Here is a 22,769-nt window from a genome sequence, read left to right as displayed (position 1 = left end):
TGCTGTTTGTCCTCTGTTCTTGATCAGAACTGTGACATCAGGAAGGTGATGCAAGTGAATTGATTTAAGTGAGGGAGGGCTGTGCAAAGTCACCAGCCTTACTTTCTCCTCCAAAGCCATCTGGGTCCAGTGGCCAGATCAGGACGACTGGAGATGGCCCAGCAGATAGATGGGTGGAGAGAGAGAGAGAGAGGGACTTTAAGTTTTAAAAATCACTTTCCTCCTAATAACCCTATGAAATAATGCAAGTGTTATTATTCCCATATTAGAAATGGAAAACCAAAGTACAGAGAGGTAATGAAATTTGCCTAAGGTTAAATAGCAAGTTTGTGGTGGAGCTGAGACTCAGACCCTGGTGATTTGAAGTGAAGTCTAGCACTCTATCTACTCTTAATCAAAGAAGAAATTGTATTCTGTAAATAAAGCGAGACTTATTTTTGATAAGCTGGGATACCTTTACATAGAAATGGGAAATTTTTTAAAATGGGTTGACAACTGTCCCCCTCTCCCATACAAAAAAAAACCCCAACCCTCCTTCTCAAAGAAATAAATACAAAGAAGGTTAAGGATTAGCCAGCCTTTCCCCTTCTCTCTGTGAGGGCCAGGCTCTGTACACAGGGATGGAGTTCCCTGTCAGTGGGGCAGGGCTCATCCATTAGCAGTCTGAAAGGCCAGGCAATCACTCGAATTCCTTTGATCCCTGGGGTAATTAGGGAGGCATTGAATAGGAAGTGCTGACTCTTTGCCTTGAACAAACACAGAGTTTAACCACTTCCTTTATATTGAGGTCTTTCCTTTAACATTTCAAAGGACTGTGGTGATTTGCCTTGAAACTTCGCCCCCCCCTTTTTTTCAGTTCAGCACAATTGAGGGCTAAATGAGAACCTGCCTTACTCTGCTCAGAAGAAACAAATTTTCTCCCCTATGCTGTCCCCTTGCTCATTCATCCATGCTTGCATTCATTCATTTAACAGATGTACAGACTGGAACAGCCTGGAAGATAGATTACAAAACTTCCTCCATCTGCAAGTTTTTTTTCCAAACTTAGCCCCATGCGATGCCCCAGACCCCACAGAATGAGAGGGACCTTAGCACAGAATGTTAGAGCTGGGAAGGACCTTAGAATGTAGAATAGTATCAGAACATAGAGCGTTAGAGATGGAAGGAAACAGAATCTAGAATGCTAGAACTTGGAATGTCAGAGCTGAAAGGAACCATAGATAATTGAATATTGTATCAGAGAACATAGAATACTAGAATTAGAAATTACTTCCAAGATCGCTGTGTGTTTTACAGAGGAAAACCCAAAAACATAGGGAATAGGAGAAGTTCATTTATTCAATAATTATTTTTTAAGGAGTGATTTGACTAAAGCTATATCACTAACTAGGGACAAAGCTGGCCTGGAACCCAGGACTCAGTGTACTTCCTATTTGTTGTCATTGTTCAGTCATGTCTGACTCTTCATGATCCCATTTGGGGTTTTCTTGGCAAAGATACTGATGTGGTTTGCCATTTTCTTCTCCAGCTCATTTTACAAATAAGGAAACTGAGGCAACCAGGGTTAAGTGACTTGTGCATCGTCATACAGCTAGTAAATATCTGAGGTCACATTTGAACTCAGGTCTTCCTGACTTCAGGGCTGGCACTCTATCTACTGCACCACCCAGCTACCCTATTTACCCTGTATCAATCATCCTTTATGACTCAGACCTTGAAATCGTTCTAATTACACACTGAGTCCCAGGTATCAGTTTTATTCCAGCATTTTACCTGTCCAAAGCATCCAAAAGCCATTTATTTGGTGATGTTTTTAATCAAAGATATTCTTTACTGATCAGTCTGTTCCCAGTTCCAAATACTATTTCAGGAAATAGAAGCAAGTTTTAAGTATTAGCCTAAGTAGAACAGAATTTAAAAGATCAGTCTATTGCTAGAAACGCATGACCTTCAGAGTATGTGACCAACGTTCCCTTCCTGTCCTGTGGATGAGAGCAATTGCTCTGATTTCTGTCTAACTTTACAAGGTTACAAGAGATTTTCCTCAAAATAATCAGGTATGGTAGGTAACAAGAATATTCTCATGCTTCTCATACAGAGGTAAAAATGCTGTAATCCAGAGAGATTTTAGTAAGTTGCCCAAGGCCACATGGATCATCAACGTCAGCCCACTTTCGAATCTAGGTTCATAGAATTATGGCTTTAGGACTGCAAAGGACTTCTGATATCATCAAAGTGCAATGTCCTCATTTTGTAGGTGAGTCGTTGTGGGTCAGTGACTTGCCCAAATGACTGAAACCCCAGAGAATGTTGTTGTTATTTGCTTGTATCTGATTCTTCATGACTCCATTTGGGGTTTTCTTGGCAAAGACTCTGGAGTGGTTTGCCGTTTCCCTCTCCAACTCAGTTTACAGATGAGGACACTGAGGCAGACAGGGTTAAGTGAATTGCCCAGGGTCATGTAGCTAGTAGATGTCTGAGGCCAGATTTTAACTCACAGAGATGAGGCTTCCTGACTCTAGGCTGGGCACTCTATCCACTCTGCCACCTAGTTGCCCCCAGAATACAGAATGTTAAAATATAAGTGGCAGAATTAAGATTCAAACCCAGGCCCCCCAGACTCATTCTGTTACTCCTTTCACAGACTTGACATGAATAATTAAGCCTTAATTCTTTATAATCCTTCATTTTGTGGGTTTGTACTAATCAGAACTCTACCTTAAAAGTCTTGATGGGGCTCAGAACAGATGATTTTTCTTGTATCTTTAACACGTAACTCTCATAGACTAAGGCAGGTGAGATTTAGGATCTTGCTTATCCAGAACCGACTTGTACCCTTTACAGTAGTTATGGGGTTTGTCCTCCCATGTCTCCTTTCATAGGCCTTCTTCTAGGGTCTCTACCTCTTGGTCTGCCCTGCCTTTTGATAAAATGTGCTTTCACTGTGAAAGGTCAGGTGAAATGACAAAAAAATTTTTGGATAATCGTGTGAAAAGCTTGTGGGTAAATTCTGAAGCATGAAGGCTTTTTTTTTTTAAACCTATAGAATATCTTCCTTAGGAGCCTTCATTGATTTGAAAACCACAGAATCATATAGATGGATTCTTGATACAGATAGGATTTGGGCTAGAAAACTCCTAGGCTCTCTTCCACCTCAGGGAGTCTGGGATTGTTTGAAACAGAAATTCTAGAGCTGTACAGGGCTTAAAGATCATTTTGTATGACCTCCTCGCTGCTGGCTCTCAAATTTTACTGAGAGGCCTGAGACCCTGAATGTGATCACTCTTATATAGAACCAGGCCTGGAGATTTAATTATATAACATAAAATACTAGATTGATTTGCTGAATACAAATTAAACCCAGGGCCTGTATCCTGTAATTTACCTTTTCACCAGTTTTAGGTGCCCCAGGGATTGATAAGTATTTTTCTTGTCTGTGCATTACAAGGTATGTTTGCCTTTCCTTCCATTGGAATACAGTTTATTGCTCTGCTTCCTTTCAATCTTGCATGATTCCACCTGATTTATTGAAATATTGACAAGCCAGCGGCAAGTTCATACTGAAAGACTATTTTTTTAAGACAACATTACGTATTACAAAAATATGATTAACTCTGCCATCGACAATTCTCAGGGAAAAAAATAAGCACTTAATTTTGGTGCAGAAAGATATTTACTCTGATCATTGCAGTCAAGTTTATCCAGAGATAGGAGTAAAAATCATGCATTTATTTGATTTAACATGCTCTCAGACTATTCCTAGGCAGGATCCTGTCAGGGTGTTTTATAGAATCTATAGAATCTTGAAATGTTAAGAGTGGAAGGGAACTGAGAATCACGGAAAATAAGAACAGCTAATGCTAGAATTTGAAGGGACCTTGGCACATAGAGTTTTTGATCACAGAATGTCAGATTTCAAAGGGATATTGGACATCATCAAAACTGACTTTTCCTCTCTCCCCCTCCCTCTCTCCTTTTTATAGTTAGTATAACCACGGCACAGTCATTTGACAAAAGTCATGCACACAGTGTCAGAAATAGGTCTAAACCTAAAACTGCTTTGCAGTTTTCATCAGCATGTGCTGTCTGTTTTGGGAATCTTTGCACAGATCTTAGCGTAAAGGATGTAGGGGCCAAGTATTCTGGGACACATGGCAAAAATCCTGCCAGGTAATGGGAGTAGCCTAGAGAAATAGAAAAATATGGCAGTGGAGGAGATAAGAGAGCTAATGGTAAGATACCAAGATGGCGTTGTGCTGAAGTGCTTATGGAGATGGTTTAGAAGACCTTTCAGTGACCCTCAGGTATAATTATAGTGCTCAGCATTTGTAGGAAGTTATTTTTATCTAGTGATATCAGTACATATGAGATAAAATGGTAATTATTTTTATAATGCTTTTTTTGTTTACTAATTAATTAAGAAAGACCATATGTTTCTAATACTCCCATATGATACATTATCTAGCATGAAGCATTACAATAATACAGAATCCTAGCATCTCAGACTCACAAGCTATCTCTTAGGTCACTTGGTCCCATCCAAAGGGTGAATCCTCTCAATAGTGTCACCATTGCTATCAGCACCAATCTAGTCAACGAGCATTTATTAAGTGCCTACTATGTGCCAGGCCCTGAGTAAGGAGCTGGGAATACAAAAAAAAAAATTCCTGCTTTCAAGGAACTTACATTCTAATGGGGGAAGACAGCACATAAAAGGGGAGCTGAAAAAGTGGAAGTTGAGGAGGAGGAGGAAGTATCCTTTCCCAAGATGGAGGTCCCAAGAAGAACTCACTATCAGGGGAAAGGGTACACCGGGGCAAAAGCAGGAGACAGGTGAGGCATGGTGGGTAAGGCCCGAGAACCAGGGATGACTGGCCTGGGCCTTTCCTCAAAATGGAGGTTCCTGGAAGAACTCATCAGTGGGACAAAGGGCCCATGGAACATCACTCTATGTTTTCTGCCAGTCTTTTTATAACTCTTTTTCAAGAGGAGAAGAAAAAAAATTATGAGAGATGCTGTGGTATAATGGAAAGCATCCTAGAACTGAAGTCTGAGTACTTGGGTTCGAACCTCAGCCTTGGTGACCTTGGCAGGTCCCTTTTCCATTTGAGGCTTGACATTTCCTCATTTATTTAATGAGAATGCTGGAGTAGATGATCTCTGAGCTTCATTCCAGTTCTAAGTCCTGGGATCCTATAAGACATTCTCTTTCTGGCAGTAATTCTTGGGACTGTTTAGCAATTGGCCAACAGAAAAGTGGCAGGCTGGATTTCACTCCACCAAATAGACTTGGTTGAGAGAAGGGTAGATGTGACTGCAACCTCAGACATTCGATATTCTGATGTTCCTTCAAGCTTTGACTTTCTATACCGTACTCTGATGTTCTGCATCCTAATGTTCTGTCTTTTGAGATCTAGCTCTCACATTTACTAATACTTGTTCTAAAATCCTGTGATTTTTTGATTTTATTATAGAATAGAGATTGAAGTATGCCCCACAATATCACAGGACAGTATGCCGGAAGACCTGGATTCAAATCCTAACTATTCTCCTTATTGCCTGTGTGACTTTGGATAAGTCACTTAACCTCTCCAAGAGTTGGTCCTTTCTTCTGTAAAATTAGGGAATTGCAGTAAGTGGGCTTCTTTGTTTCCTTCTAGCACTAAATCTGTGATTCTACAATCCTCTCATCTCTTGCATATTTTTTTTTTCTTCTCTCTTCAAGCACCCAGCCAATGCTAAATTCATCCCTTTATCACCTGGCTCCTGAATTACTGTGATATCTTCCTAATTCCTTCCCTTAATTCCATTCTTCCTTCTGTCCAATCTACTCTCCCCAACAGTCTTAAAACACAGGTGTAAACATGTCACTCCCTTGATCAAAAAGCACTGGTGGTTACCTATTACGTCTAACATAATACATAAACTCCTCATACATGTTGAATGCAGTCCACAATCTGCCTCCAGCCTACTTTCTCAGCCTTATCTCATGCTATTGCCCTTCATGCAGTCTGCATACCATCCATTTCCAACAAAACAGCTCTCCAAATAGGACATTCCAGTTTCTGCTTCCACTGCATGTGCACGGGCTCTCCCTGATTCCTGGAATGCACTTTTTCTCACCCCTGCATCTCAAAATCTTTACCTTCATTCATGCCTGAAAAGAACGCAGTTTAACAGACTCTCTCTCTCTCCCTTTGGAATAGTGCAGAACAGTTGTGCTTTCAATAAGAGCTTTCCAATTTTCGACTTAATTTCAAGCATTGTAATTGATTGGTTTGGTAATTATTACCTCCATGGCTTGGCCAAGTCAACAAGCTAATAGAAAGAAGTTGAACAATCTGTTTTTCACCCCTTCTGCTGACTTCTGTGGTTTCTGGAGGTCTCTTATGCCTTACTAAGCACATCTCCTTTTCTCCTCCCCATGATCTATCACAATCATCTTATTCTCTCCTTGAACTCCCTCCGTCAATCAGCTTGTCCCAGGAGCCATTCCCTGTCCCTCCCCCCCTTTTTTGACCTTGTGAATTACTGTCTGGGTTGATCCTTTGTTCATCTTTAAGATTCTTTCTGCTTTTAAGACAAAATTGCACTGTGTCAGTTCAACTTTTAAAACCAACTCCAAAAATCCACTTGCCTCTCAAAGTGAAAACTGATAGATGATCCTCAGGATGAGTATAGCTTCACTTTGTCAAACACAAAATGCCTAAAGGATGAAGAACTGGAATGTCGAAGAGGAGGGACATGAAAGCCTTACTGTCCCCTGCCCTCATCAAATTGCGGTGCCACAGAAAAGGGCCTGGATTTGGAAAGTGGAGGGCCAGTGTTCAAATCCTACTATTCCACTTAATACCTTTGTAACTTTGTAACATCACTGGTCTGAGCCTTATTCTCTTATTTGTGAAATGAAGAGGTTGGACATGGTGGTCTGTAAGGTCCCATCCAGACTCTGAATCTGTGATGTTATTATCCTGATGTCTTCCATTCCCCATATGCCACACCTTAGGGAGGACGTTGACAAACCAGTACATACAGTAGAGGGTTAACCAAAGTGGATGGAGGAAGGTAGTTGCAGGAACAGGAGATGTTTGGCCTGGGGAAGGGAAGAATTTATGATGAGTTTTAATCATACTCTCCAGATATCTTAGGGGCTGCTGGAAAAAGAGGATGAGACTTATTTTGTGTGACTCCAGTGGGAAGATGTAGGAGCAATGGGGATTTTACTCAGCACTAGGAAAAATTGCCCAGAATGAATGACTGCCTGAGAATGAGGTGGACTTCTGAGCTTCCTCGCCCTGGAGGTGACAGAAGAGACTGGTGACCCCTTGTTTAACACACTCACTGAGTACATTCATGTTTGGACATGATGACCACTGAAGAGCAGTGATAGTATCAGACAGGCCATATAGGAAAATTCTAATGTTGTAAACATACAGTGTGCGACTCAAGAATGTCGTCTGCTTTGTCCCATTTAACCTGGCTAGGTAATCCAGCTCTCTAAAAATTCCACATTAAATTTAAGAGGCAGCTGCCACATACTGGAAAGGTTTCAGGCTTTTAGAACACCAAGGACCTAAGTCAGGCAAGTCAAACTGGCAAGTCACTTCCTTTCTCTGGGACTCAATTGCCTCCTCTGTGAAATGGGGCATAATAGCTGGTGCACAACCTACCTTATGGAGGTCTTAATAGAATCAAAGAATACCAGCCAAGTGGTTTTTAAAAAAAGAGCCCTTGGGTTGAAGTCAGAAGAGCTGGGTTGAAGTCTTCTCTTATTAGTGAAAATCACTTTGCCTCTCAGTTTTCTCCTCAGATAAATGCCAGGGTTGATCCCTTAGGGCCTTTCTAGCTCTAAGGGTCACATTGTAAAGTGCATTGTTACTACAAAGCCTTCCAGGAATGGGAGCTGTCATTAATCACCTAAAATTCCACCCTTAGGCGTTGGATTCAATGCTCAGGTTTGTTTCCACCATCAGTAAATATTTATGGAGCTGCCATAACTTTCCAGGCCCTGTTCTCAGTGCTGAGCAAGGTCAAGATGTCGACCCAAGGACCAGATCACATGAAAACTTGATCCCCACTGGCTTTTTCCCCCCATGGAGATCATAAAGAAAAGAACCTTGGATAGCTAAGGAAAGCATTGGGCTACAGAGGAAAGAAGGTCATTGGATGATGATGATGATGATGGTAGTGGTGGTGGTGATAGCGAACATCATCAGTATAGCACCTGGAGCAGCTAGATGGCACAGTAGATAGAGCACTGGGCCTGGAATCAGGAAGACTCATCTCCGTGAGTTCAAATCTGGCCTCAGACACTTAATAGCTGTGTGACCCTGGGCAAGTCACTTAACCCTGTTTGCCTCAGTTTCCTCATCTGTAAAATGATCTGGAGAAGGAAATGATAAATCACTCCAGTATCTTTGCCAAGAAAACCTCAAGTGGGGTCACGAAGAGTCGGACACAACTGGAAATGACTAAACAATGACATATAGCACCAGCTATGTGCCAGGCATTGTGCTAAGCACTTTACAATTATTATCTTATTTGATCTTCACAACAACCCTGGAAGGTAAATGTTGTTAGGATCCTCATTTTTCAGATGAGGAAACTGAGGCAAACGGAAGTTAAGTAGCTTGCCCAGGGTCACATAGCTAGTGTGTGTCTAAAGGCTGAATTTAGACTCAAGTCTTCCTAACTTAAGGCCTGGTGCATTTATCTACTGAGTTACCCTTTGGGATGAAAGGGACCTCAAAATTTCTCTTTTTCAACCCAAAGTTTCCCAGAGAACTCCCCTCTACTATATCTGTTATAGGTGGTCGTGTAGCCTCTGCTTGAAGACTCCCTGAAACAGTTCATTCTCCTTGTGGCCAGGACCTCAAAATTTAGAGTAGGAAAAGGATATTAGTGATCATCCTACCGTTCTGGCCTCATCTTTTTTTTTGTTTTTTTGCTTTTTGATGAGGCAGTTGGCGTTAAGTGACTTGCCCAGGGTCACACAGCTAGTAAGTGCTATGTGTCTAAGGCCAGATTTGAACTCGGGTCCTCCTGGCTCCAAGGCTGGTAGTCTATCCACTGCACCCCCTAGCTGCCCCACCAGCTTCATCATTTAACAGAGGAGAAAACTGAACCCTTGAATCATTAGATGAGTTGGTCAAGACAACATAGGCAGTAAGTCTAAGATAAAGTATTCAAACCCAGGTGCTCTGGCTCTGAAATCCACTTCTCATTCTATCCCATCATGGTACCTCTTGAGCTTTTCCTTCTTTAATGTAGCTGTAGATCTTCTTCCCATGGGTTCATTCAGCCCTCTGCAGAACAGCATTGGCCTGGGAGCTGGGGCACCAGGGCTCTCCATCTGGCTGTAGCTACGATAGTTGCCCGGTTTTAAGCAGATCACTTATGTCTGAGCCTCAGTTTCCACATCCTCAAGGGAATAGAGATAGATGAAGGGATATCACAGGTTGCTTGTAGCAGTAAAACATACTGTGCTAATTAATGACACCTCAGGTCCACTGACAAATCCCTCTCTATGTCCATAGGCCCTTGAAGGCTCTGATAGGAAAGCGACAGCTCTAAGAGGTCTGAGCTTGAAACATCTTCAGGGGTGGGCTGTGTACCTGTTATCTGAGAACCAGTCCTCATTTGGAGATGCTTATCAGCAGTAGCAACACAGACCAGCATATAGGGCTCGTGTTAGTGGAGGGAGCATACACCAGTGGAAAATGTGTTATTGAGGTGGTAAATACAATCTACCATTTTAAAACTGCCTCTTCATGAGTTTTCATGTGATGTTGAGAGGCAGCAAGATGAGGTGGAAAGAGTGCTTGAAGTCAAGAAGCCTCTGTTTAAAATCAGCCTCTGGTGCTTACCAGCCTGTGACTTTGGGAAAGTCACCTCCCTTTTCTGAGCCTCAGTTTTCTTATCTGTAAAATGGAAATAATATAGCTGCCCTGCACGGTATACATAGTTGTCTTGAGAAAGGTGTTTTGTAAACTCTGTTTTAGCACGTACACATTCCCACCGAGTTTTTAAAGTGGATACCATTGGTATCAACAGTTACTCATGGTAGAAAGATGTCTGCTCGTAAGGACCATGCCTAGTGACTACCTCAATTTATTTGTTCATTCTTTCAGTTAATGACTCCCAGGACTGGTTTCATCAACTCTATCCTAGTGTGGCTTGTATACAGTTGAAACTACTGTTTGCTCTGGAGCAGTAGAGGCTGCTTCTTAATGACTTTGTTAATTGTCTTCTGCTCTTTGGATGTGGCAAGAGCCTGCAGTATTTGAACACATATTGAGGGTTGTTTTTATTTTTTTCCTCCAAAAAATGTCAAGCTGGAGGGTGCACTTTCGGAGCCATATCTCATGTCTGGCTGGGCAGAAAAAAGCCAAGGAAAATGTCAGCAGTGGGATCGGATTGACCCAATACTAAGAACATCAGGAGTCCAAACTTCTCTTGCAACTTCACTTTGCTTTTAGGAACCATTAACCTTTCAAAGCAGGTGATTGTGTCAGTGGTAGACCCTTCCAGAGTCTTGTTCAGAACTCTCCTTAGCATCTTTTCACCCTTTCATTGAATTATGCATTAGTTTTACAGAAGAAAACAGCACCAAATCACTTGTCCATGATGCTTTCAAAGCATTTAAAAGGGATTTTTGCAGAAATGATGGTAAATACAATATAGATCTGTAACTTACATAGCTGAGGTGGATGTGGGGGTGGGCCTGGAGAGCTAGCCTGTGCTGGGGCAGGGAGAGGGGGTAGGGTGGGAAGGTTGTGGATCATTAAGGAGGTAAGGCATCTTCAAGCCTGGCAAAGGAGATGGGGAGTCTTAGCCTGTCACAGAATCCACGTCCCTAAAGGCAAGGGTTCTTGGATGCTAAGTAAGAGAATATGAGTTAAGTCTGAAAGCAAATGGGTCCTCAAACCAGGAGGCGAGATGGGCACCCCAAAGTAAAGAAAAAGGCTGTGTTTGCAAGTAAAAATTTACCCCTTATAAGAAATCAATTGGAGACAGTGTCCTTTTATGGTTGGTGGCATATAAGATGCAAGCCGCCCTCCCCCCTTCAGTTCACCTGTTGTTATTCAGTTGTTTCAGTCATGTCTGACTCTTCATGACCCCATTTGGGGTTTTCTTGGCAAAGATACTGGAGTGATTTGCCATTTCTTTCTCTAGCTTATTTTTACAGATGAGGAAACTGAGGCAAGCAGGGTTAAGTGACTTGCCCAGGGTCACATAGGTAGCAAGTGTCTAAGGCTGGATTTGAACTCAGGAAGAGGAGTCTCCCTGACTCCAGGCTCAGACTTTATCAACTGCACCACCTCGCTGCCATTGAATTCAACTGAGAGCCATACAATTCCATGGTATGATAGAAAGAACATTTAACTTTTTTTTTTTTTGCTTTTAGGCAACTGGGGTTAAGTGACTTGCCAGGGTCACACAGCTAGTGTGTGTCAGGTGTTTGATCTGAGGCTGGATTTGAACTCAGGTCCTTCTGACTTCAGGGCTGGTGTTCTATCCACTGAGCCACCTAGCTGCCCCCAAGAACATTTAACTTTTGAGTCAGAAGACCTGAGTGTGAGGCTGGGCTTAGCCACTTATTGCTCTAGTAACATCATCCCTCCATTGTTCCCTAAAGGACATTGTCATGGTGTATTAGTTGTTCCCTTTTATTCCCCGTTTGCCCCTTTTCTATTATGTAACTTCTGACTCTGCAATCTCATTCTGTTAACAAATTCAATTCACCTGTCAGGGTTTCAGGGGTGGAGTCAGTAATGTTCTGCTCTTCTATCTTGCAACCTTCTGATTCTTTAAGTACTATTTCAGGTTTTATCCCCTGGTCTGTGTGTCTGTGTCTGGGTCTGTGTGTCTGTCTGTCTGTCTCCCTCCCATCTCTCTCTGTCTCTCTCTGTCTGTCTGTCTCTCTCTCATCCCTACATGATACCTCTTTGTTCTTTTACCTCATAGGTCAACCACTACTTTGGGAAAAAATGACCTATCTAAATATAAAAACTGGTTTCATTACTTATTCTTTCTTTGATACTTAGAACTCTTTACCTTGCTTATGTTCTTGTTTGGAGTGTTTGGAAGTCAAATGTTTTGCTCATTTTTGTGGGTTTTTTTCTTTCAGAAATACCTTAAATACCTCTATTTTGTTGAATATTCTCCTTTTTCCATTGATAATTAGACCGATGTTCACAGAGTTTTGAATGGTTGAATGTTGCTATGGTCCCAAATATTCATTTCCTGATAGCCTACTCTCTGGTGATCTCTCTTAACCTAATTAAGCTGATCTTTAAACAACAAAATGTAAAGTATAACTGGGCCTAGATTTGAAACCATTTCAGATCGGTAGGAACTTTTGGAGTTTGCATTCTAATCAGTGTCGTAATCAAGGCTACAACTTGAGTTCCTTTCCTTTTTTAGAATATATCATTCTCTTCTTTTCTGCCAGTTCATGTGCTATAAAATTATCATTGTATTATTCATATTTTCTTTCTGTAATATTTGATGGACGTTTTTTCTGACTACTTGTCTTTGAAATCATTCAATTTAGCCACTACATTTCTTAGCATTTAAAGTTGTTTTTCCTCCTTGCTGGTGATCTATGGATTCTTTAAAGCAGAGCTTTGTTGTCTGTATTCCAAAATTCTGGAAGCCTTTCTTATATTATTTCTTAAATTATAGCATTCATGTTTTTGAGTTTTTTTTCTGGGAGACCTGTAATTCTTATGTTATCTCTGCACATCCTTTCTTTAAGGTCAGTCTTTTTAGCTTGCATGCAATCCGTGTGTTCTTTTAGCAGGACTGCCTTTTACTTATCTTCTGCCAAATTTTCCTCTTATTTAGTATTTTTGTGTTCCAGATCTGTTCGTTTCTCATTTCTTTATAGAGATACTTCTTCCTTATGTCCTTCTTTCCTTCCATTCTCTATCATGGGCTAATTTTTTTTCTAATGTGTTTATTCTTTTTTAATTCTTCATCATGAACTCTCATTTCTGACCCTTATTTATTCTCATTTTCTTCTTTTGCGAATTTTTATTTCTAATTTGAACTATTTTAGAGGGTTTATGTTGCTTATTTCTGAGAATTTTTCAGGGTTCTTTAATCATTGGTTAACTTTTTTTCATATCACATCATATTTTATATGTATGTATGTATGTATGTATGTATGTATGTATATAATGACCTCAACCAATCTGCAGCTGGACTGCAAGGCCACCTCATCCTCTTTACATTAGGGTGTCTACAATTCATTCATCTGGATCTTTACACTGAGTTTCTTGTAAGAAAAAAGTAGGAAGGGGAGAAAGAAACTGGTCTTGGCTGTTTTTCAGACACTTTTCCTCCAGGCAGCCACACTGGTGGCTTTCCCAGTGCTGCCCTCCATTCTTACCCTTTTTTTTTATTACTTGGTAGTACAGAATCAGCATCTATGACTTCTTGTGGGGTGAGGGTATTTGGACAGAGTCACTAAAGCAGTAGAAGTCTCTCCACCAGTACCAAGCCTTAGTCAAAAGGCAGCATGATTTCACTTTGTTTCTGTTTCCTTTCCTTTCCATCAATGAGAACAGCCAATGTCTACCGTTTCTTGTGGGCTGTGGGAGAGGGCCAGGTGTGCTCAGCAGAGTTGGGTCTCTATCCTAGGGCTAGGCCTTGCACATACCTATCAGTGTGGCTTGTGCTCCTGCTAAAGGCTGGTGGGAAAGGGGCTTTGAGTATGACCCCAAGATGGCAGACAAGTTGCTTTCTCCAAGCTTCTTCAATCATCTAATTCCACCAAAAAAAAAGAATTATTGCGCCACATAAAGAGAAATTCCAAAACACAAGACAGACTTCAACAAGATAAAGCCTCTATGAATTAACCTCTGAAAATTCTTGTAGGTCACATGACCAAGAAGTTGCTGTAGTTTATATTATTGTAGTGGTCAAGCTGACTTTTAGGGAGGAGGTTGTTGGCTGGTAAGCCACTTCTGTAGAAGTCAGAGGTAGTTAATATTTTCAGGGATGCACTGAACTCATCATGGAGTCTTAGGATAGGGGAGGGAATTTGAGGTTATGTGATCAAAACCCCACCTAAAGAAATATTTTTGGAAGGGTATCTTCCACTGTTAATTTACTTAATCAAACTGAGCTTACTGCTGGTGAGGGCTTTAAACAACACACACTTTTTGTATGCATCTATGTGTGGATGGATGGAAAGAAAATGGAGAGAGGAAGGGAGAAAGAAAGAAAGAGAAAGAAAAGAAAGAAACAAAGGAAGGAAAGAAGGAAACACTACTCTATGGCTGTAAGTCTCTTTACTTAATTACACTCAAATTCCTTTTCTGTAAAATAAGAAGGTTGAAGTAGATGGTCTCTAAGTTTCATTCCAATATTCTATATAGTCTGTGTTCTTACGTATTTTGTTCTAAAGTCTCTTCCAGCCCTAATATTCTGTGTTTATTTGAACATTCTGTATTCTAAGGTTCCAGCTGTCATGGTCCATGTTAAAATATTCTAATTTACAACATCACTTTTCAGCTCTAACACTATATTCTATATTCCTTTCTAGCATTAGCATTCTATGAGTATATGATTTCATATCATGAGTCCTCTTTACACTTTCTTGGGTGACAAAACTAATTTAATATCTTTGTTCCTCATTTCTTGTAAGGATGTTTTTATAAGGTTTCTTTCTTTCTCTCTTTTTCTCCCTACTTTTCTTCCCTCCTTTTTTCCTTCTTTCCTACCTTCCTTTCTTACCTTTCTTCTTTTCTTCCTTGTTCCTTTTTTCTTTCCTTTCTGCCATCTTTGTTCTTCTTTCTTCCCTTTCTTCATCTTTTTTCCTTCTTTCCTTTCTTCCTTTATTTCTAGATAAGAGAAAACTTTCAGAGTAAGCAGAGTTTCTCTTCCTAAAGGGTGCACACTCTTAGATTACTTAATTCTAATTACCTATTAGCAAGACAATACTCTTTGTACAGTAAGATAAGATAATTGATTCTAAAGGGGAAGAAAACGATAATTTAGCTATATTCATCTGAGGTGTCTAAGTTCCAGACAATTGTCCAATTACTTGTGGAGTTGCCAATGTAGAGATCAAAATGGTGAGATAGTAAAAGGAGAGGTGAGTTAATTCATCCTTAGAAATATCTGGCATAGGATCATAGATCATAGATTGAGAATTGAAATGGACTTTTGAGGTCATCACTGGCACCCAGAGGGATTAATTGTCTGACTTGCCCAAGGTTATAGATAAATGGCAAAGATTTAGACCAATCATAAAGTCATAGATTTAAAGCTAAAAAGACCTTACCATTCATCTTGTCTAACCTCCCTCATTTTACACGTAAGGGAACTGAGAACCAGAAAGGTCAAGTGACTTGCCCTATACAATAAGTAGCAAGGTCAGAATTTGAACCTAGGTCTTCAGGGTCCAAAACTTGGGCTCTTTTTTTAAACTATGCTTTACTGCCTCTATTTACATGCTCAGTTAAGACAATCTCAAGCCAATAGAAAAGCATACCTGTTTCACCACCAGTGTAACTTCAGTTTACCACCAATGTAATTTGCTCACTTGAAAAAATGAAAATGGATCAATTTGGTATGCGTTCTCCCAAGTGTGAATATCTTTAGCCTTTGGATCAGAAAGAAGAAATAGTAATACTTAGCATTTTATGGTTACAAAGTATTTTGTGTATTTTACCTAATTTGGTCCTCATAGTTGACAAAGCACTTTATTCACAATGTCCAAATGAAATAAGTAGGTTCAAATATAATTATCCTTGTTTCGTAAGATTAAGGAAACAGAAGCCCAGAGAGTTGAAATGACTTGCCTTGTAGCTAAGTGGTGCAGTAAGTAGACTGCTGGACTTACATTTCAGAAGACCTAGGTTCACATCCCCCCTCTGACACTTATTAACTTTGTGGCCATGGGCCTCAGTTTCCTGTTCTATAAAATGGGAATAAAAACATCTCCAGTATCTCTTTCACAGGATGATAGTAAAACTCATGTGAGATATACTTTATGCTGAATAATTTTAAAACTTTAAAGCACTATAAAAATGACTGCTGTTATTATCGCTACGAGGCCCGTGGTAGTTTCATTTACTGAGGGCCACCATTTTAGAAAACTCTTCTCAGGAAAAAGTTATACTTGACTGTTCTCTGAAAGCTCAGGCAGACTTGACCTTGGTCAGAGTGTGGCAGGGTAGCCGTAGGTAGGGCTAGAAGATCAGCAGAATCAGAAAATCATAGAACTCAGAGCTAGAACAGACCTCAGTTGAATTCTGTCTGCAGTTTCCCTAAGATATGGTCAGTCACTGAGCTTTTGCTTTAAGACCTCCAGGAATAATGAGGGAGGGAGAGGAGAGGGAGGAAAAGAATTGGAAACTCAAAATTTGAAAAAAATGTTAAAATTGCTTTTACATGTAATTGGGAAAAATAAAATATTACATTTTTTTAAAAAGACCTCCAGGGATGTAGAGCTGACAAGTCCACAGAGTCATCCTGTGCCATTCTGGGGACATATCTGGTTGTTGAGTCTAATATCCATCTGAAATTGTAGTTGCCTCCTTGCTTCCCCGTGGCCCATCTTTCCTTAGCCTCCCCATTTGTCCTATTCCTGCCTTCAAACTGATTAAAATAAGTCTGATTCCCCCACCTTGTATTTATCCAAGTGCTTAGCACAGTGCCTGGTACCTAGTAGGCTTAGAATAAATATATAATAATGAATATATAATAACAGAACAGATGCTTATCCTCTTCCAATTCCCATTGTGCTTGCCCAGTGATAGGACTTTAGCCATCAATTTCATTTAGAAATTTGGATTTGACAGAGCGCCCATCAGGATGGTTGGGGCTTTAGGAAGAAGGTAGCGTTCTCCGGCTGGAGAACAGCAGACCCTAGAACTAGAATTAGGGAATCCTAAAAGGAGCTAAAGATAAAGTATTTATATCAGCAAAGATGGGGCTGGGGGGTAGTAATGATGTCGTGAAGCCAGGCGTTTTCCTTTGTTGTGGTCTCAGAAGCAGGTCCTCTTCGCCTCAGCCCTGGCTCTGGCCAGACATGTGTTTACTTTTTCCATGCACTGCTCTCTGCTTTGTTCCAGTTGCCCTCACATTATTTCTTGGACTAAGCTTCCTGTGACGGGTGGCTTTGCGTGAGCTGCATGAGCCACAATGAGTTCAGGCCTGGGAACATGCAAATTCAGTCAGCATTCCATTCTCCTGTATCCCAGGGAGGGGTCCTTGACCTGATGAGCAGGAAATCTAAAATTCTCCTGGATGATGCATGGGGTCTTTGCTCTGTGCTTATCTTCTCTGCCCTCTCCACCCTTAACTGCCTAGCCCACCTAGTCCCCTCCTGAGAGAATAACAAAACAGTGATGATAGCTCATATTTCTATAGTGCTTTGACATCCCCACCTGAGACAGCTAGTTCAGGGATTATTATTCCCCAATTTAATAATAATAGCCAGCGATTGTATAGCATGTAAAGGTGGCACTGTGCTTGACACCTATTATTTCATTTGATCCTCACAAACAACCTGGGGAAGGAGGTGCTATTCTTATCCCCACTTTACAGATCAGGAAACTGAGGCAGACAGCGGGAAGTGATTCGCCCAGTGTCACCCAGCTAGCCAATGTCAGAGGGCAGGATTTGAACTGAGGTCTTCCTGATTCAATAGCCCAATGCTTTGTCCATTGTACCAGTTTTATAGATGAGCTGAACAAGTAGTTACATTGGCTTATCCATGGTCACCCAACTAGGAGGTGTTAGAATTGAGATTGAAACTCAGGTCTCTTTGCTATGGTCCCCTTCACAAATACTGACACACTTTGTAACATGTCTGCAACCAAACAAAGCTATAAGAAGACATGATTCTGGTAACTCTAGCAGACTTTTGCCTTTTTTAAAAATTATTATTCTTTAAAGAAACTAGTTTGCAAGAGGACCTCCTGAATATCCAGAGCCTCTAGGGACACGCACTATCTTAGACTATATTGCCATGGGATTGCAAGGTAGCCAAGGAGCTAGACCAGGGGTGGGGAATCTGCAGCCTTAAGGCCTCATGTGGCCTTTTGACTCAGTCCAAGTTTTACAGAACAAATCCTTTTATTAAGGGAATAAATTCCCTGTGAAGTTTGGATTCAGTCAAAGGGCTGCATTTGAGGACATAGAGGGCTTAGGTGGGCATTCTAATGGTAGCCTTAATGAAAGCTCTGAAATTCTCCTCTGGTGCTTCATTGTGTTTTAGAATTGACCTTGGGATTCACTTACCTGGCTAGTCCTTCCCATCAATCAATCAGTAACCATTTATTAAGTGCCTTCGTTGTTTCTGGCATTGTGCTAAGCACCAGAGATACAAAAAGAGGTAAAAGATACCCCCTTCCCTCAAAGAGCTTACAATCTGATGAGAGAGACAAAAAGCTAACCACTACAAACAACGCCAGCTATATACAGGATAATTAGGAAATAATCATCAGAGGAAAAGCGCTAGAATTGAAAGGTGTTGGAGAAGACTTTCTGTGGAAGACAGGATTTTAGTTGTGATGTACAGGAAACCAGTAGGCAGAGATGAGAAGGAACAGCATTGCAGGCGTGGGAGAATGACCCAGAGCCAAGAGATGGAGTCCTGCCCACGGAACAACCAGGAGGCCAGTGTCTCTGGATCGAAGAGTACATGTTGGGGAGTAACATATAAGAAGTCTGGAAAGGCGGGGGGGGGTGCTTCCAAGATGGAAAATCTTTGAGTCCAGGCCAAACAAAGGCCTGCACGTCTGTCATCTGAGAACCAGGCAAGCTGTGTTAGGAGAGGCTCCATCCCCAGGTTAGCCACAGGCTGATGGATTTGTCAAGCACAGCAACTCTTGAAACACCTCTCATAAGTTACAGAGGGGTTGAGATGTGCACCAGTGGAAAGAGAGACCTGGCTGGTTCTTGAAGTGGGTGTGTTTTAAAGCAGTGGGCCGTGAGTCTCTGAAGCCTCAGCTTTCCCTTAATTCCTGTACTTCCCCCTAATCCCTTTGGGTTTGGAAATTCCCTTTCCCCTTCGCACAGAAAAAGATGACTTTTCTCATTGCTCACCACAGCCATGCACCTGTTTGGCCTAAACTGGCACCTGCAGCCGCTGGAAGGGCAGATGTATGAGATGACGGAGAACACGGCCAGCAGTTGGCCTGTGCCAACAGACGTCTCCCTGTATCCCTCGGGGGGCACGGGGTTAGAGTTACCTGACAGGAAAGGCAAAGAAGCCGGAGAAGGTAGGGTTGGTGTGTTGTCCGTGTTGTGAGTCCTCTATGTCTGCCTGTGAACTGAAGAGACATTCACTCGCGCGCCTGCCACGTTCCCAACGTGGCTCCATGCTCTTGGGTGCTTCTCCATTCTTCCATGCTCAGTGCTGGCTTCCTGCCACTACGACTTCACCCGTGTCTCTTCATTCTGATTTCATGTCGCTATCTGAGCTAATTTGGGTGGGATGGATGGTGGAGATTGGCTATCATGGCACAGAGCTATACCCCATCTAAACTCCGGAGAGAAGCACCTTGGTGCTTTGCTATAAACCTTGAACACTTAATTTGAAGGAAACCAGACAAGAAACGCATGGGGATGGAGAGATTCTCAGGGTGAGAAGCTGGTACTGAATATCTGACTTTGAGACTTTAGAGCAGAAAACCCCTACTGGAATGGCCTAGCCTTGGGCCTTCTTGGTTATCTGAAGGCACCAGATACTTTTCCACAAGACCAGAGACATGGAGAAGTGGAGGAGTCCCAGGTACTGCAATTGTCTGGTTATTACTTTGGGACAGGTGGGCATAAATCAACCTCTGAGTGCCACAGCCTGCTTCACTACTGGAGTCTATCACTCATCTCAGCTTCCATCATGCTCATGCCAGGCTCCAAATGTGTCTCCTTGTCTTTGTCTTTGCTTTCCCCTCAGGGAATGCCAAGGGAACATTGTCCTTGCCCCATCCTGATCATGTACCTGGTTTCTTTTCACATCATCAGTCTGTGGGTATGCATGCTGGGTGCCCATATGTTTGTTCATAACCTCTGATGCCAGTTTGGCTTTTGATCTCTCATTGTACCAAAGTTAACTTGAAACAACAGACATCCCACAGGAGCCAGAGCAGAAAGAGAGGGTCAAATACCCTGCAGGTTCTCTGAGGTACTAAGAAAGAATTCAGTAGCTCCCTATATATACTCAAAACTCTGATTTGTAAGGACTGGCTCTCAAATCACTGAAGATAACCCTGTCAGCCATAGTTAGTAACAGTTAATAATGGAGCGATAATATGTTTCATCAACTGTCTCATCAAAATTTTTTGTAGTAGGATTGTCCCAGATCGTATCTTTATGTTATTAATATATTTTAATTGAATTATTATTCCATCAAGCATCAGTTATGTTCCTACTATGTACCAGGAACTGCGCCAGATTCTGAACTGGAAAATGATGCCCACCCAGGCCCATTAGAACAGGGGGTCCTTAGCCTTTATTTGTCCTATGGACCCTTGCGGCAGTCTGATGAAGCCTGTGGATCCCATCTTAGAATGATATTTTTAAATAATTGAAAGAAATGCTAGAGGTGTGATTTTTTTTGCCCCATACAAGTTCACATTCCCACTGAGATCTCTCCACATTTCCTGGATCCAGGTTAACGGCCTCAGCGTTAGAGGATCTGATTCCATTGCTTCAAACCCGCTGATGGTCTCTCATCTAAGGATAGGCCCAAAAAAAGGTGGAGATCACTTGGAGGTGACATTTTTTTTGACTGTAGTAGCTTCTGATTGTCTGTTGAGGTAGAAAGGAGCCTCAGTCAGAGTCAATGGTGGCAGGCCCCACCTGACGTTCCAAGCCCTTGAAGTATTTGTAGATCTAGTAAAGGCAGTGGGTTTAAGGTATTAACCCTCAAGAACGTGGTCAAGAGCCTCATTGAGCAAAGTCTGTTTTTTTCCCTCTGTGATCTCTATCATCCAGTCTTTTCACAGAAGTAGAGGAGACTAAGCTATCTACGATCTGCCCCTCTAATAAAATTATGGTTTGCGGGTTGTGGGTTTTGCTTTGTTTTTTCCTGAGGAGGAGGAGATGCAGATAAAACTGGGAAAAAGTGTACCAGCTTACTGGGTTACTTTAATTGGAGTACTTTTGCTTAAAGGAATTAGCTACCATTACTAATGCAAAGAGAAATCCTGTTTAGAAATCCTGCTAAAATCTGGACAGCATCAACTGCGATTTACTCCACTCAATAAAACCAATAAAACTCTCTGTCGTTCGTAATTGGTTTGTAGCATATATGGGGTCTCTGGTCAAGTTGGTGCCTGTGCAGGTTTGTCCTTTAATTCTGTGAGCGTTCTAGATCCCGTGGCTCCTGTAGCGTTGGGGGCTTCAGACTCTCCCATGATGCTGCTTTTCCAAATCATTTCAAAGGGCATCAGGAAAAAAAAAAAGCCCTCTGCTCACATACAAAGTCGGTGCCAACTCTGAAGACTTTACAGTAGGGAGAGAAACAGCTGGGTCTAGTGGGGAGAGCAGTGACCTTACAGTGAGGAGGCTTGGGTTTGAAGCCTGGCATAAGCTACTTACTTGTCATGCAAGTGACAGTCCTCTTCTATGCCTAGATGAGTGATTTCTGTACTATGACTTCTGTACCGATAGCTAGTGTTTCTATAGCACTTGAAGATTTGCAAAGCACTTTACCAATATTAACTCATTTGATCTTCAAAATAATTATGGGAGGTAGTTGTTATTAACAATAACAACAATTATGATGATGATAACTAACATTTATATAGTTCTTACTACGTGCCAGGCAGTGTGCCAAGCCATTTGCAATTATTATCTCATTTATCCTCGCTACAACCCTGAAAGATAAGTGTTTTTATCCCCATTTTACAGTTGGGGAAACTGAGACAGAGGTGAGATGACTTGCCCAGGGTCACACAGCTAGTAAGAGATTAGACTTGAATTTAGGTCTTCCTGAAGGCCTGGCACGCTCTCTTCACTGTCCCACCTAGCTCTCTGGAAGTCACCGTGGGTACAGGGAAAAGAGCCCTTATTCTGGAGTCAGAAGACCCGAGTCCTCTGTCTCTCTCTATCTTTCTGTCTCTGTCTCTGTGTGTCTCTATCTTTCTCTCTCTCTATCTCTTACTGTCTCTGTCTCTCTCTCTGTCTCTCTGTCTCTCTCTCTCTGTCTTTCTCTCTCACACTTATTATCTATGTGACCTTAGGCAAGTCTCCGGTCTGCTAGGTTTCTCCCAGTTTTGGACCCAAGGGCCTGGGATCCTTTGTTCATCACAGGATCATTCTGACAAAATCGCTTCATGGACCTTGCTTAACATACTATGTAAACATGGGTTATTAAATTATTATTAACTGTAAGGGGCTTAGAAAAAAGAGCCATTATTACTGTGTAGGGGTGTTGAACATTCCAAGCACAATTAGGGAAATCCACTTGAGTCTAATAAAATTCAGAGCTGCCTCCCTCCCCCCAAATAATGAATGCAGATGCTGAATTTTTTCAGAGCGAAAAGTGTATACCTGTTTAAAATCTTCTGTCCTTAGAATCATGTAGGTATTTATGATTTATATATTGTTGTTGTTGAGAACAGTTTATGATTTATATATTGTAAGTGTATATAAATGCTTGTGTGTGTGTGTCTGTTGTTTTCCATGATAGAATGTAAGCCCCTTAAGGGCAGGCACTCTTTCCTTTTTGACCTTGCATCTTCAGCACAGTGCCTGGGGATGAATAGATACTAAATACAACAATGCTTCCTGATTGGTTG

The 22,769-nt window shown here is 41.5% G+C and overlaps 1 protein-coding gene across 1 annotated transcript in view; it reads left to right on the top strand.

Annotated features, from left to right (window-relative positions):
- TENM4 (teneurin transmembrane protein 4) overlaps window positions 1-22,769 on the top strand; it is a 640,191-nt gene that overhangs the window by 338,394 nt on the left and 279,028 nt on the right. Inside the window, 1 exon segment of the mRNA XM_078156941.1 lies at window positions 19,074-19,244. Coding sequence (XP_078013067.1) covers window positions 19,074-19,244 — 171 coding nt within the window.

The sequence above is a fragment of the Phascolarctos cinereus genome, unplaced genomic scaffold, assembly GCF_003287225.1.
Source record: "Phascolarctos cinereus isolate Bilbo 61053 unplaced genomic scaffold, phaCin_HiC Scaffold_726;HRSCAF=1367, whole genome shotgun sequence".
NCBI classification, from domain to species: domain Eukaryota; kingdom Metazoa; phylum Chordata; class Mammalia; order Diprotodontia; family Phascolarctidae; genus Phascolarctos; species Phascolarctos cinereus.
This window is presented reverse-complemented; position numbering and strand designations above follow the sequence as displayed.